General features: G+C 35.6%; 2 protein-coding genes across 2 annotated transcripts; both read right to left on the minus strand.

Annotated features, from left to right (window-relative positions):
- Positions 1 to 4794: 4794 nt before the first annotated feature.
- On the minus strand, positions 4795 to 6027 carry LOC117624584 (serine acetyltransferase 1, chloroplastic-like). The gene has a single exon (XM_034355919.1). The coding sequence runs from the start codon at positions 5955 to 5957 to the stop codon at positions 4887 to 4889; it is 1071 nt and encodes a 356-aa protein (XP_034211810.1). The 5' UTR covers positions 5958 to 6027; the 3' UTR covers positions 4795 to 4886.
- Positions 6028 to 6497: 470 nt separating this feature from the next.
- LOC117624585 (30S ribosomal protein S10, chloroplastic) lies at positions 6498 to 9668 on the minus strand. Its single transcript, XM_034355920.1, has 4 exons — positions 9352 to 9668; positions 9002 to 9061; positions 7517 to 7849; positions 6498 to 6826 (listed from the first exon to the last, which is right to left on the minus strand). The coding sequence occupies exons 1-3, from the start codon at positions 9577 to 9579 to the stop codon at positions 7538 to 7540; spliced, it is 600 nt and encodes a 199-aa protein (XP_034211811.1). The 5' UTR covers positions 9580 to 9668; the 3' UTR covers positions 6498 to 6826; positions 7517 to 7537.
- Between the last annotated feature and the right edge of the window lie 4854 nt (positions 9669 to 14522).

Here is a 14522-nt window from a genome sequence, read left to right on the forward strand (position 1 = left end):
TTAACTACATAGTCTAAGTTATAGAAAGTTCGCCATATGAAATGGATGTCTTACCTACAATAATTCAATATTATGATAGAGTACAAGAAGGGGGCAACTAATAAGTTAGCAGATATGTTATCTAGACCACCCATACTAGGAGTTCCGCATTGCTGGTGGCTATGAAAATCCAACCCATTATTCCTTCTGAATATGCCAAAGGGTACGACACAGATACTGATTTCAGCTCAGCCTATGTCAAGCTGCAACAAAGAAAAACTAGTGAGTTCCAATTGAAGAATGGAATAATGTACAAGGGAACACAATTGTGCATTCCAAAAAATGGCGACAAATTGCAGTGGATTCCTGAGGCTCATACTTCCAAAGTAGTAAGACATTTTGGAGTTGAGAAGACTTTATTGAACCTTCGTCGCTATGTTTATTGGCCAAAGATGCATCTCGATGTTTCACAATACATTCGAGGTTGTGTTCTATGCAACATATTCCAACAGAAAGTTAGGACTGTATCTTCCATTGCCAATACCTAGCCGACCTTGAGAGAGTATCTCGATGGATTTCTTAGGTGGATTGCCTAAAACCAAGTCTGGAAACAACTACTTGTTTGTGGTGGTAGATCGTTTCAATAAGATGATGATTCTCATTCCATACAAGAAGACCATTATTGGAGAAGAAGCTGCTAAGTTATTTTTCCAATATGTTTGGAAGCATTTTGGCTTACCTACATCGATTATTTCTGATAGAGACAGTCGATTCTTAGGCCATTTCTGGAGGTACTTATGGGGAATGATGGATACCATATTGAATAGAAGCACTGCATTTCATCCACAGACAGATGGGCAAACGAAGGTAGTAAACCAAACTATGATACACTTATTGAGGGGTTACAATTCCAAGCATCCGAAGACTTGGGATGAAAGTCTCCCTTACTTACAGTTTGCTTTTAACCGAGCAATTCAGGGCTCCACACTCCAATCTCCATTTGAGGTTGTTTGGGTTATTTACCCCAGAGTCCTTTTGATTTAACATTCACTATGAGTGGCCAGCCATTAAGTGGGAAAAAAGAAGAACATATTCGAGCACAAAAATTTCTCGAACGAGTCAGAAAGATTCATACTCAAGTGGAGGCACAACTGAAACGTTCTCAGCAACGATATAAAGCTCGTCATAATAAGCATCATGTGCCATGTAACTTCAAAGAAGGTGACCTAGTATGGTTACACCTTGAAAAGGAGCGGCTAACCGGTGAAGGTAAGAAACTGAAGTCTATTCATTATGGACCGTTCAAGATCCTCAAACAAATTGGTGATAATGCCTTTCAACTTGAATTACCACCATACATGCATATGTACTCGGTCATCAATGCCGAGAATCTTAAACTTTTTGAGCCATCTCTACTTGATGATGATCTCGACGAAGACACATTCCTTCCATCAGTTGATGACTTAAAGATTGAATGAGAAGATACTTTGCAGGAGGATTGTATCATGGAACAGAAGGTTCGTGAGACTCGACATGGAAAGTATGAGTATTTTCGTATCGGCCAAAAAGGTCAACTTCCTAGCAAGTCGAAATCGTACATTCGAGACAAGGAAATAACAGAGTTTTCTCATCTCACAATTTAGCTTGACAAGGAGCTCAAGCATCTCAAATGGGGGAGCCATGATCTAGGAGGATCTACGAACAAAAATAAATATAATATAATATAATATAATAATTAAATTATTTGAAACCATAAAAACTAATGGTTTATAACGAATTGTTATAAACCATAAAAAAATGAGTGAGATTTTAGGCCATTCATTCTTTATGGCTTAAAATAATGTACTATTTTAGTTTAGTTAATTTTAGCAACCAAACCTTGTATAAATTCGTAATGTTATTCATTGAAATGAATCAAGCAATTCTAAAAGTAGAACTCAAAAGCAGTTCCTTAGCTTCTTCTTTTTGTTTCTCTAATTGTCTTAAAATTCCTCTCGTTCCCTTATTCCTATAAATTAAGAATTGATAGTTCTATCGACTAGAAGTTTTGGATCAATAGCAAATTATGATTAAATATATACGTAGAAATTTTTTTTTTTTTAGCATAATGAGTTGTTGATCATGTTATTTTCTTAGTGAAATCAATATTGTAAACAAGAGAAAAGAACCTTAAAATAGAGTGAAAATAAAAATATGTCAGATTCTTTTATCTTTTATCTTTTATTTTATATTTTCCTTTCTCTCAAAACAAAACGAGCCAATACATAAGCAACTATATTACATTTCCCTTCAAGCATATGCAAAATAGAAGGAACACCCAAACGTCTCATAAATTGGTATTATCTACAAAAACCAAAAATATAATTTAGGCTTGTGAGCCACACTTGTAATATTGAGTCGATAGAGATTAGAGGCATGACTCGTGAGCCACACTTGGTCCTTGGGAAATGTGGGTCAGCAGTTAGCTGATGTGGAACCACTCCAGACGTCAAACTATTTCATCAAAACGGTGGGACCCAACAATCGACGTCTCTTTTGAAAAAAAGAAAGATAAAACAGTGCGACGTCTCAATCTGGAGAAAGATTTTGACTTCCGAACAATAACGTTATGAGACATGTAATAATATTTTCGCGTAACATAATATTATTGGCTAAGAGATAAGTTTCTCCTCAGAAAAAGCCAAGTAAAGCCTGCGGACTGCCCATTCACGAGAGTGAATAGTTTTACCTTTTCTTTTTCTTTTCTTAGCCAATCTCATCGTCTATGCATTACAAAGTACAAACGTATTTGACGAAGATACTAATAGAACTACAAATGATCTTATAATTGGATAATGATTCATAAAAGACATACTAACAACAAAGAAACTTAGTCATTTTACATATATAATACTAATTAAATGAGTTTAACGTGTCAAAATCTAGGTTAACGCTTGACACTAGTCCGGCATATTTACCATGTGTTAGTAAGTCATGTCATATTATTTGTGCAAATAATGATCAACTCAAACATATTAATTTTGTGCCGAGTGTGTTTATGTATCGAGAAACATTATTAACACGCCAAAAAAAAGTTAACAACCTCCCCTAATGGTTCAATTTCTACTTTATGTTTTAAAATAAATAAAAAAAATTAGCGTTATGATAATGTTTATGAAACACATTTTCTATTTCAATGATAAGCCTCTCAAAAATTGACCCCAAAAAAAACCAAAGACCAAAAACCAAAAAAAAAAAAAAAACTCTCAAAAAGAGGGTGGCCCAACATAGTCCATTACCATATCCATTCTTTTGGATGAACTTGATTACCATATCATATCAACTGCCATGCTTTCGTTTCAAGTGGCATATTCTATGAGATATGCGCTTGTCTCTCTAGTTGCCAAATGAATCCAAAAATACTAGTTTTCAAAATGCCATTCCCTCCTCTTGTTCATATCAGTGTCCCCAGTATTTTGATCCTCCTAACTCTTCCTCTTTGCAGCAAACTTCAGTCCATCCAACAATGTTTTGATGAGATCCCAATCACAAAACCATCCAAGTTAAGTTTGTAGCAAGCCCCTCCCCTTTGTCTGACCCATGCCCTTGACATTAGCTCTGTAAAAACTCCTGCCCGCATGCTTAGCAGTAAGAAAAACACGAATAGGATGGGGATGACAACAATTCTTAGAGATTTTGTTATGCGCCTGGCAGCAATATGTAACGGGGCCATAAAATAAAATGAGCCCTTTTCTTTTGTATACAACTTAAAATGAAGGTTTTAAAAAAATTATACAAAGGTATTCAATAAAAAAGAATCAATATGCAGAGACCCAAAGGGAGAGAGAAACTCTCATGTAACGGGAATAACATTTTTTTGCTACTTATTCCCGTTACATGTAAGTTTTTATTTGGCAAAGGAGAGCCAAAACCCAGCATTAGAACAGAGAAGCCAAATGGCAGAGCAACTAAATCAAAACAGGGATGCTATCCCAAAAACATAAACTACTAATGAATATTGACAGATTTCGAAAAGGAACGGAGACCTCTAATCCCTTCATCACAATTAAAAACCTAAAAATTATATAAAACAATCAGTACCCATATCAAAAAATTAGGAAATATAAATAAACAGACTTGACAGTTTGGACTTTCAGAGCTTACAGAGATAAAATTCAGAAAGAAAAAAAAAAAAACAATGTGTGAGTTTTTGAGTGAGAGGTCGAGGAACAAAGAGAAGTGGGTTCGTGTGATTGGAATTAATTCTTTAAGGTTAGAATATGAGAGGAGGGATGAGAGGAACTGAGAAATAATAAAAAGGACAAATATTAAAATAATAATAATAACAATATAAATTTTGAAAAAGAGCAAGGGCTTCATGTGCCTAAAAAAGTTTGTTGATTAAAGTGAAATCTATAATTAGAATAACTTTCAACTAATGGTGGCTTCAGGGTTTAAAATTCGGTTGGGCAAAACACATTAAAAGCCTATTAACGACTTGATAAATAAAATTATTGACAACCCAACCCATAACAAAACAAAAAAGCCTATAAAAAATTGATAAATAATACATTGACAACCAAACCCTTTAACACAAGAACTAAATAACCCAACCCATTACCCGACCCATTAATAGGCATCAGACTTAATGAGAGGGACAAACGAGTAACAAGGAGAAGAGAATATATTGCTGGCTAGCTGGCAGCTAAAGATAGGAACACTTTTTTTTTTTGGGGGTAACATATGTACCTTTTTTTTACTAAAAATTCTTGGTCAGGCAGCCGCCTAGGTAAAAAGGTCTAGATCCGCCTCTTATTCTATCTTAATGTTCTCTTGTCAGATTGTTTGCCATAATAATTGCTTGGTAACATAAAACATTGTAAGGTGAATACAGATGGTAAATGGTAAGAGACTGAAGTGTTAAAGTACTAGATAACATGGTTAAGTGCTTGGACTGTGTCAAGCCTAAACAGGTCATTCCTCCCAACCAATCTTGCTGGGTTCCCAACTGCAGTAGTTCTTGGAAGTACATCTTTTAACACAACAGCACCAGCCCCAATCTTAGCACCTTCACCAATCCTTACATTCCCTAACACATTGGTCCCTGCCCCTATTAGTACCCCATCTCCAATCTTTGGGTGCCTATCCCCACACTCCTTGCCTGTTCCTCCCAAAGTCACATTATGCAGAATTGACACATTGTTTCCTATCACCACCGTCTCTCCTATCACTACCCCGGTGCCATGATCGAGCAATATGCCACATCCGATCTTGGCCCCGGGATGGATATCCACTGCAAGCACCTCAGACACCCTATTCTGAATCAATAGTGCCAAGGCCTCTCTGCCTCGCAACCATAGATTATGTGCCACCCTATGAGCTTCACATGCAAGGAAGCCTTTGTAGTTCAAGAAACAGTGCACATAACTTGTGCATGCTGGGTCTCTCTCTTTCACTCCCTTCAAATCTTCTTTTATGGCTTCCAAAATTTCCTGATCTTCATAAAGAACACCAGAAAATATATCGTAAAGGGTATGCACAGGCAGGGTAGAGTTGCTCAGTTTATTTGCAAGATGATTCGCCAGCGCGTTTTCTAAAGAATTATGAGCCAAAATTGAAGCAAAATAATAGCTAGACAAGATAGGCTCCCGTTCAACATCCATATAAGACTCCTCTCTCATTTTCATCCATATGTAATCTTTCTTCGCTTCTTCTCCTTTGGTATCTTCAATGAAAGTTCTCCGAGGCTGAGGGAGTTGTTCGAGGTTCAGGTTAGTAGCTGTTTGTGAAACAAAATCTGTCAAACATGGTCTGTAAAACTTCAATAACTTGGAAACGGGATTGTAGAATTGGGGTTGATCTGAGACTGAGAGATGATGGCTTGGAGTGGGTTGGGATGTTCTTGAGTTGTCCACACAGGTGGCCATTGTTTTGTATGTTTTGTTGGGATACTTTGTGTTGACAGTTGCAAATAAAGATGAACCAACCAAAGTAGACATTGGTTGGGGTATGTTGTATGTCTACTTTGGTTGGGGTATGTTATAAAAGTGAAAATATATAAGGAGTGGCAGTGGGAGTTGAAAATATTTGACAGGGAAATGATTTCCTTGGAATTGGCTGTGAAATGCACTGTCTGTATGAGAGTCCACATACAAATGAATCTCATATCTCAAGTTGTGAAAATGCCATGAGTCTTCTTCTTCACTCCAAATGGCATATTAGTATATTACCTCTCACTACTGACGAACAAGGGAGTAGCGTTCCAATCACATTAAGAAAAGTAGGATGAGAATTTGGCAGATAAGATCGCATTAGGAGGATAAAACTTGTAAAAAAATTGCCAGAATCAACAGCACAATTTTATTGGAATGGATACCAAACTTTGTTCTCCTTTCATGTGCTTTCGGAGGGTTGAGATTCTCGAATTAAAAAGCTTTATTATCCACAAACCCAAAATTTTTTACTTTTGCTCTTTTCCTTTTAGTTTTCTTCTCTAATTGACACATTACCAACAGAATTTCTCAACAGACCTAAGAAAATATACAATACGAAAAAACTGACTGAATCAATCTGGTAAAGACATTTCATGTTTAAGAAGTTTATAAAGTTCTAGCATGATTACATCAAAGAGAAAAGTAAAGAAACTACAAGCATATAACAAGCTGCCACTGGAGGAACACCATATCTCTATTCTTCAACTCCAATCCAAGGCGGGCTCAAAACTTACAGCATATGCAAAACAGAAGAATTTCAGGAAAGGGTCAAATGTATTCACGGAACTTAATCTTACTGTCATTAACCCTCCACAAAATGAACGTGAACCACTGTATTCTCTTTCACATATTTGTTCTTCAAAGAAATCCAGCACCTAACATGGCAAAGTACAATTAGCAGCCAAAAAAAAAAAAAAAAACAATCAATCGCATGAAGATAAGAATGGCACATATTTGACCCCCATATGATAAAAACAAACAATTGGTTAAGTTAGCCACAAGGATAGCAGGATGAGAAGCATTAAGGATACGAATCACAAGGAATGTTGTCTTGAAGATTGTAAAAACAACAAACTTGAAATGAAAATAGTCAACAAGGATAATTGATGCAGAAATGAATAGCAAATGAAGCAGGAACTATTAATTGTAGCAATGCAAGAATTACTTTGAAAGGATCATTGAACTTGGACCATAGTGAATTAATGGAGCAACACCATGAAGAGTGATTCTGACAGAATGCCATGTAAAACAGAGCTACAGCATTAAAGATACTTGTTCAAGCTTGACCTAAAACAGGTTATGCGAAAACAATTAAAACCCTCTACCAATGGTTGAAAAAAGTCAACGAGTATTGAGTACACCCATTCCAGTATAATGCATGAGCAGAAAACAATACAGAATTTATAAAGGTGCAGATTCTTTTGGGATGGACATCAATTTAATTTTCTTATATGAACCTACATTCCAAAATCAAGCACTTCATTTCTGTGAAAATTGTTTATTCAAACGTGAAATGATAATAGTAATAAAAGGAAGCAAAACTTCAGAAGCTGAGTAAAATTTACCTAAGTTGCTGCCCTGTTTTTTCACAGCTTGACCTCCACATCAACTCCAGCAGGAAGGTCCAGTTGCATCAAGGAATCTATTGTTTGTGCAGTTGGGTAAAGAATATCAATGAGGCGCTGGTGGGTACGGATCTCAAAATGGAACCTCGCATCCTTGTGGACATGGGGTGATTTGAGAACACAGTAGATTCGCTTCTTGGTTGGTAAGGGTACCGGGCCCATTGTTTTTGCGTTAGTGTTCCTCGCAGCATCCATTATCTGCTTGCAAGAATCCTCTATCAGAGGCACAAAGTAAGACCTAAGCTTAATCCTGATTTTCTGTTTGGGTGAGGCCTGAAAACAGAAACACCTTTAGATAATCAGAATACATGTGACGCTGTTAGAAAAATAGGGGGAACAATTAACTTATAAAAAGCATGCTCAAATAAGACCTTGCTGCTTTAATTTTGACAATCTACAGTACGATTAGACAAATCAAGAATTACTCTCAACAGTCATCTAGCTGGTCCTCAACCACTTAGTTACTTTCTGCCATTCCAAACTGTCCCAGTTACATGAGTAATAAATCATTATAGCCAAATACCCCCACACCTACATGGAATCCATGTTCATCAAATCTGTAAGGAATCGACTATGAAGATCTGCTTGCCACAAGCCAAAAAACTTACCATGCTGGATGAAAATGTCCCTCAACAATCTTTCTGTATTTTAGTAAGATTGAACAGCAGAACCTACATACCCAATACACTACCCAAGTACTAATTACTTACAGAGGTCCATTCCCAGGTCAGGAGTATGACCAAAAGTTATAAGAAATACGGCACTCTACTCTATGCAATGGCAAAGTTGACAAAGAACTTCGGAGAAGATCAAAGCACCAACTACTCAAAACTTCAATCCGGGACTAAGGCACAACTTAGGTCATACCAGACAACAAGAAAGCCAAAGATGACTCGAACAAAATATCAATGTAAAAGCAAACGATTGGGTGTTTCCCATCCAAGTTAGACATATATTACCAGCTAACGATAAATCTTTACCTCCTCACCAAGTTCTCAGCAGTAAGAACTCTATTTACTTGGAACATTTGCTCTCCATCATTCTATTATGGAAGCACACTTGGGTCAATATCCCCCAAATTACTTACTAAAAGATTAAACACTAAGCTTCTTACTTGGCAACAATATACAAATTCGGAAAGACTACTGACATATCTCCGTTCTGCATCACATGTCCAATAGGAGCAGATTTGAACATGGTTTCATATATTACACCAAAACTCCACGACGGAAAGAAATATATTCCTGCTCTATACAAATCCTTAACGGATGGTACTTCAATTACATTTCCAAAATTAATCTACAGATAAATTTAGAATGTGGACTAAGGAAGAAAATACAACAGTTCAAATTATAAAAATATAAAAACTTCACAATTTAGATTTTCCTTTTCCCTTTGATCAAATACTCGCGAGTAATATGTTACCTTATCTGCATCTCCACCAACATTGAGTGATGAAGTACTAGGAGTCTCAGAACTTCCAACCTAAAACATAGATAATAAACACTTAAGAAAGGTAAAGAAACGAGCATAAATATAATGGTATGGTACTTGAGCTTCATTTGATAGCTTAGAAGATGCGCCATACAATATAAAGAAGAGTATGAAAATCAAAACCCACTACTCCAACTGGTTTTACATCCTAAAATGAGAAAGAAAAAGAATTGAAAATAATTCTTCTCTTTCCACATTTTCTCAGCAGACAAACATAGCATTACCAAATTGCAGAATTAAAGAGAAGGAAAATAATAAAAAAATGAGAAAGGAAAATAAACCTCAATGGTTTCTGGAGGTGGGACTAGGCTCTCTTGGGACTCTAAGACTTCAGGAGCAGCATAAACCCTAGTTGATGACTGTGAGGGTCTTAAAGCTCTAAGCTTTAAGGCATTGTTAGCAGAGGGAAGAGCGAAGGAAGAGACATTGAGTTTAGACGAAGGAAATGGAGAAGAATTGGTGAGTGGAAGCGAAGGGATTAGGATTGCAGACATTGAAGAAACTGCCATTGAAGTGAAGCTCTCTTTCTCCTTCTCCCTCCGTGTTTAGAAGAGGGCCTTGTTTTGCTCACTCTGTGCCTGTAGAATTATCCAAACTATTTTTTTATTTTCTTTTTATTTGACAAAAATAAAATGCCAACCCAATTGTAGGTCGGAAGCCCAGCCCTAATTGTGATATAAGTGGGATTGTACCCACGGGCCGAAGTTGTAGCCGGAGGCCGAATAGGATAAAGTCCGGCTTGGCAAGATGATTAGGCCCGCTCAAACTGGCCTGTTCTAAAGTTGAATAGGTCTTGGACTTAGGATTTGAAAGTCCCGGTCCAGCTCGACTAGGCCCGCCCATTGTCTTATCTTGCCTTATTTCCATCCCAAATATTTAAGTAAATATCTTGTCTTTTTACTTTAATTTATTTTTATATTACTCCATTTACTTATGTTTACAATATAAATAAAGAAATACCCCCATTTGGATTCAATTAAAAACACAAGAAAATCAAATTCCCAACAAATCAAAATATGAATCAATGTACAAGATAAAGTTTTAACATAAGATAAAGTTTATACCAATATTGATACCTCAATAAATCAATGTATACGTAATACTAAAAGAGTGCTACTAAAAGAACCCTAAAATTAACGGAATACACCCTACTATAAAAGTATATATTGAATTACTTATTTACTCTAATATAAAATGACCAAAAATGATATATGAAATTGTGAAACAAATATAATTTTAATAAGTACACCCTACTAAACATATTCAACCCTAATCAAGAGATTGCTTGTCCTATTGTGTTTTTAACGAAAGAGGTGGTGATTGTAAGAACTTGGAATTGCAAAAAAAAAATGTCAATAGTTTTAGTAGAAGCATAAATCCATATGAAAAGTCAAATATTTATAAACACTATTTAAAAAATCAAGCTGAAAATCAACTATAAAAATAATGCTACAAGTATTAGGGTGTATTAGGGGTATTTTTGGTAGTTTTATAGGGTATACTTAGTTAATTTTACATTTTAATTAAAATATTATGGTGTACTTAAACCATAGGGTGGACTCAATTAATTTTAAAGTTCGTTGAACAGCACTCTACTAAAATCTCATAAAATACAATTTATGGCATAAGATATTGGTACTCCTTTTCATTGCAATGTATTTTATGCATAAGATATTGGTGCTCTTTTTCATTGTAAATTGAAATGTTGAAAAAATAAAACACAATTCGTCCAATAAAAATGATTACGATGGTAATTAAATTATTAAACCTTTTTTTTTTTTTTGACTGATCTACTTTTTATGAGAACAATTCTTGAAAAAGTCTGAAGACATGGATGATCTAATTATTGAACCTCAAGCCAAAAAAGCACATTTTTTAAAAAAATGCGGGGCATGCATTCTTGAATCTTCATGTTTGTTTGTTTGTTTATTTTTTAATATAAACATAAATCTAATTTATGGAAAAAGGTCTTCGAGCTTAGATGCAAAGGGCTGATTTATTGCCTTCGCCAACTGGCCAACTTAGGTGCAAATTCTACAAACCTTCATGTTTGTAAGTCTTATCTAATTTTATTTTTTTTTAATAAGAAAAAAAAAAAGAGGATATGACAGTTAGTATAAGGGTAACTACTCTTTGATACTGACCTTAAATGAAGGTCAATCAAAATACTAATAAACAAGCACATATGATCTTCAAGTATTGCAATATATGGCTTCTAAACCTAGCCCCCTCTCTCCCAAACAACTCTTTTAGAGCCGTTTTTATTTTGAGGGAGAAGGAAGCCATTGTCCTTTCTCCCTTCTTCCCTCTTCTCTTCCTCCCTTACTTCTCCCCTTATTTTCAGAGACAAAAGGTTTTCCCTATTTGTCTTTGTTTTGTTATGATTTTCCTCCAACCATCACAGGCGGCTGCTTCTTGGCGTTGGATCTCCACCTGCATTTCAGCGTTGGATCTCCACCACCATCCTTTTAGCGGTTTATTTATGTTCAGAATAAGTCACAAAGACTCATTGGGTTCTGTTTAGTTTTCACCTCTCTTTTTGTGAGAGCTTTTCATATTTCCTTTGTGCGAGCTTTTCATTTCTCATTTATGAGAGCTTTTCATCTCTTCCTTGTGGAAGTTTTATTTGTATAGTTATGGCTTGGTTTTTTTCAAGCTTGATCTTTATCTTTTTTTTCTTTTTTTTTAAAAATTTTAAATTCTGAGTTTGCAATCTTAGTTGGGATGCCTATGTTAGTTCTTCGATCCTGCGTGATCCTTAGTGGAGGCGCACCGGATTGTCTTAATTTTGATGTTAGACCGCTACGTTATTGTAATGGCCATTTGCGGTTAGTGACTTTTTTGGTTGAATTATGAATGCAATCCTAGAATTTCTCAACAACAAAAAAAAAATCTAATTATAGAGCACTACTAGAAAACCTCATTATATATAGGCTACTGATACACCTGTGGCTTATATTCTTGTTCATTATAGAAAATTAGTGGCCAAAGGGTGTTGGCCAAGAATTGAACATAAAAATCACGTGATTCTGTAGGTGTTGCCATTAACTTTCTACCACGGTAAAAGGTTTTCGTGTCCTATAAGTAGGTTAGTTTAGAGATCTCATGGTACCTATATTGCTTGAAAATGGAATTGAAATTTCAAATTGTATTACAGGACGGTGGTATACATAGCTATATTTATCATTTTAGTGGTGAAAGTCATTGAAGTTGTACACATATAATTATGGTCATCAGCCCACGTGCATACTTGACCAAATTACCAACAAAGTCATCAGCTCTAACAAGTAACAAACAACAGCACTCCAAATTGACTCTAAATTAGCAAATTTACTCGTGAGAGAGAGAGAGAGAGAGAGAGAGAGAGAGAGAGAGCTACTCAATCACAATGATGACTTTGGAGTCCATTGCCATTTATCTTACATTGCTACAAGGCCTGCAGTCTCACCAGGGAACTGAACTGAGGCAAGTAAAAATGATTCAGCATGGGACTGAGAGCAAAACATGGAAGAACCATCTACTCCTACTTTTTACTTGCTACAGGGACAAAGTCGCAGTAAATGCTAGGTGAAGTACTCCCAATTTCCATTTATGGAGTAAGCAATCCTTACTTCTCCACTATGGTCACCAAAAGTCTTCCCTAATTTACTTCTATTCACCTACAGTCGTGCATGAGATTTGAATTCATGTGCGGAACTACTTGAAGGGTGGAACGGACTCTAGTCAGTTCAAGTTGTTCATTAAAACGTTTCCTTTCTGTATTTACCTGTGTTAATCCCATCTTAGCGCAAACCTTCCTCCAGCCCAACAGGCCAACCCAAATTTCCAGCCTAGTCCCCTTTCAGAGAAACTGTAATGAGGGTTGCCTAGCTATTTGTTAGACGTTCAAGTTGAGGTCCTTATTATAAAAGCTCATATTTTTGGTTCCACTATTGGACAAAGTGAAAATTAAGTGTCATTAAATCAAATGATTAGTAGATAATTATTCTAGTGTATTCAATATACTCATGACATACTGATGTGGTGTATCAAACCCACTCAAATTATATCACATATAGTGAATCTCCCTTCTAAATAATAATATTTTTATAAAAAGGGTACACGTGTAATAATTTGTAGATGCATCTTCATAGAACATGGTGTATCGTATCAACACCCTAATTCATCCGTAAAATAATCACAATTGATATGCAACTTTCGTTCATATTTATCTTACTACAAGAAACAAAAGAAGGTTAGTGTGTAACCAAATATGAACATAGAGGAAAACTGCATCATGAATTGGAATTTAAAATGTCTAGATTTAGCAAGGGACTTATAGCTCAAGTGGTTAAGAGTATTTACTCTTGCATTCGAGGTCTTAGGTTTGATTCCCCCGTCCCCCAATATTTCTTGTATAACAAAGTTTTTTTTTAGGACATTTCCTATTGAGAAGGGCGATATCATACTAAATTCACACACACAACACGGATACTAGGACTCGAACCCAGGACCTTCTTTGAGGGAGTAAATACTCCATACCACTACACTAGTGGGTCCTTTGCGGAATTTTAAAAGTTAGAATAATGGCGATCCTCAAATTATTCTCATTTGGATGTCTCTATCATTACTTTAAAAAAAAAAAAAAAAATCTTTTAGTACAAGCGATTAAGGGAGGGGGATTTACTACTATAGCTAGGTAAAACTTGAAACCTAGAACCTAGTCTTGAAAGGGCTTCGCTTTCAGATTTCGACATTGATTATGAAATATGAAGTAATTAACAAGACTGTAACTCCTTTTCAATAGAGACCCATTTTTCTTTTTTTGGTAAAGAAAGAGACCCATCTTTTTCAATAAAATAAGAAAGCAAAAAAAGAAATTATCTAGTTTTCCCTCAAGTGGAGACTCAATAATTTGACGTGGGTGCATAACGGGTGTGAACTGCCCTGTGCGTGTGACCATTTTCTGAAAATCCTTAACCATTTGCTCAAATGTTCATGCAAAGAGGCTGCAGCTACCTCTATGTATTTATAACCAAAATCCCATTTGAAAACTCCAAATGGGTTTTTTCTTCTTCATTTTGTCAGTTACAAATTTTCAGTATCAGCTCAGAAAAACCATAACCGCTCTTTGGCTTTTCCACATCGTTTTAACTTCTAAGCTAATTATAAACCTACATTCCATGCTTCTCTCCTACTTGATCAATGAAAAATATTAACTCCCCCATTTAAGCATATAAGTTTTTTTTTTTTGTCCTGCTTTTAGCACAAGTTTGATGACTGACCCAAATCTCATTAAATTCCTTCAAGCTTAATTTCTCATATGTCCCATATCTCTCTCTCTCTCTCTCTCTCTCTCTATATATATATATATATATATATATATATATATATATATATGCAATGTGTGATCCTTAAATTCCATACTTGTACCTCATCTTTCTTTTCTATGTACTATGATTCTTCTTGTGCT

Source organism: Prunus dulcis, chromosome 4 (genome assembly GCF_902201215.1).
Source record: "Prunus dulcis chromosome 4, ALMONDv2, whole genome shotgun sequence".
Lineage (NCBI taxonomy): Eukaryota > Viridiplantae > Streptophyta > Magnoliopsida > Rosales > Rosaceae > Prunus > Prunus dulcis.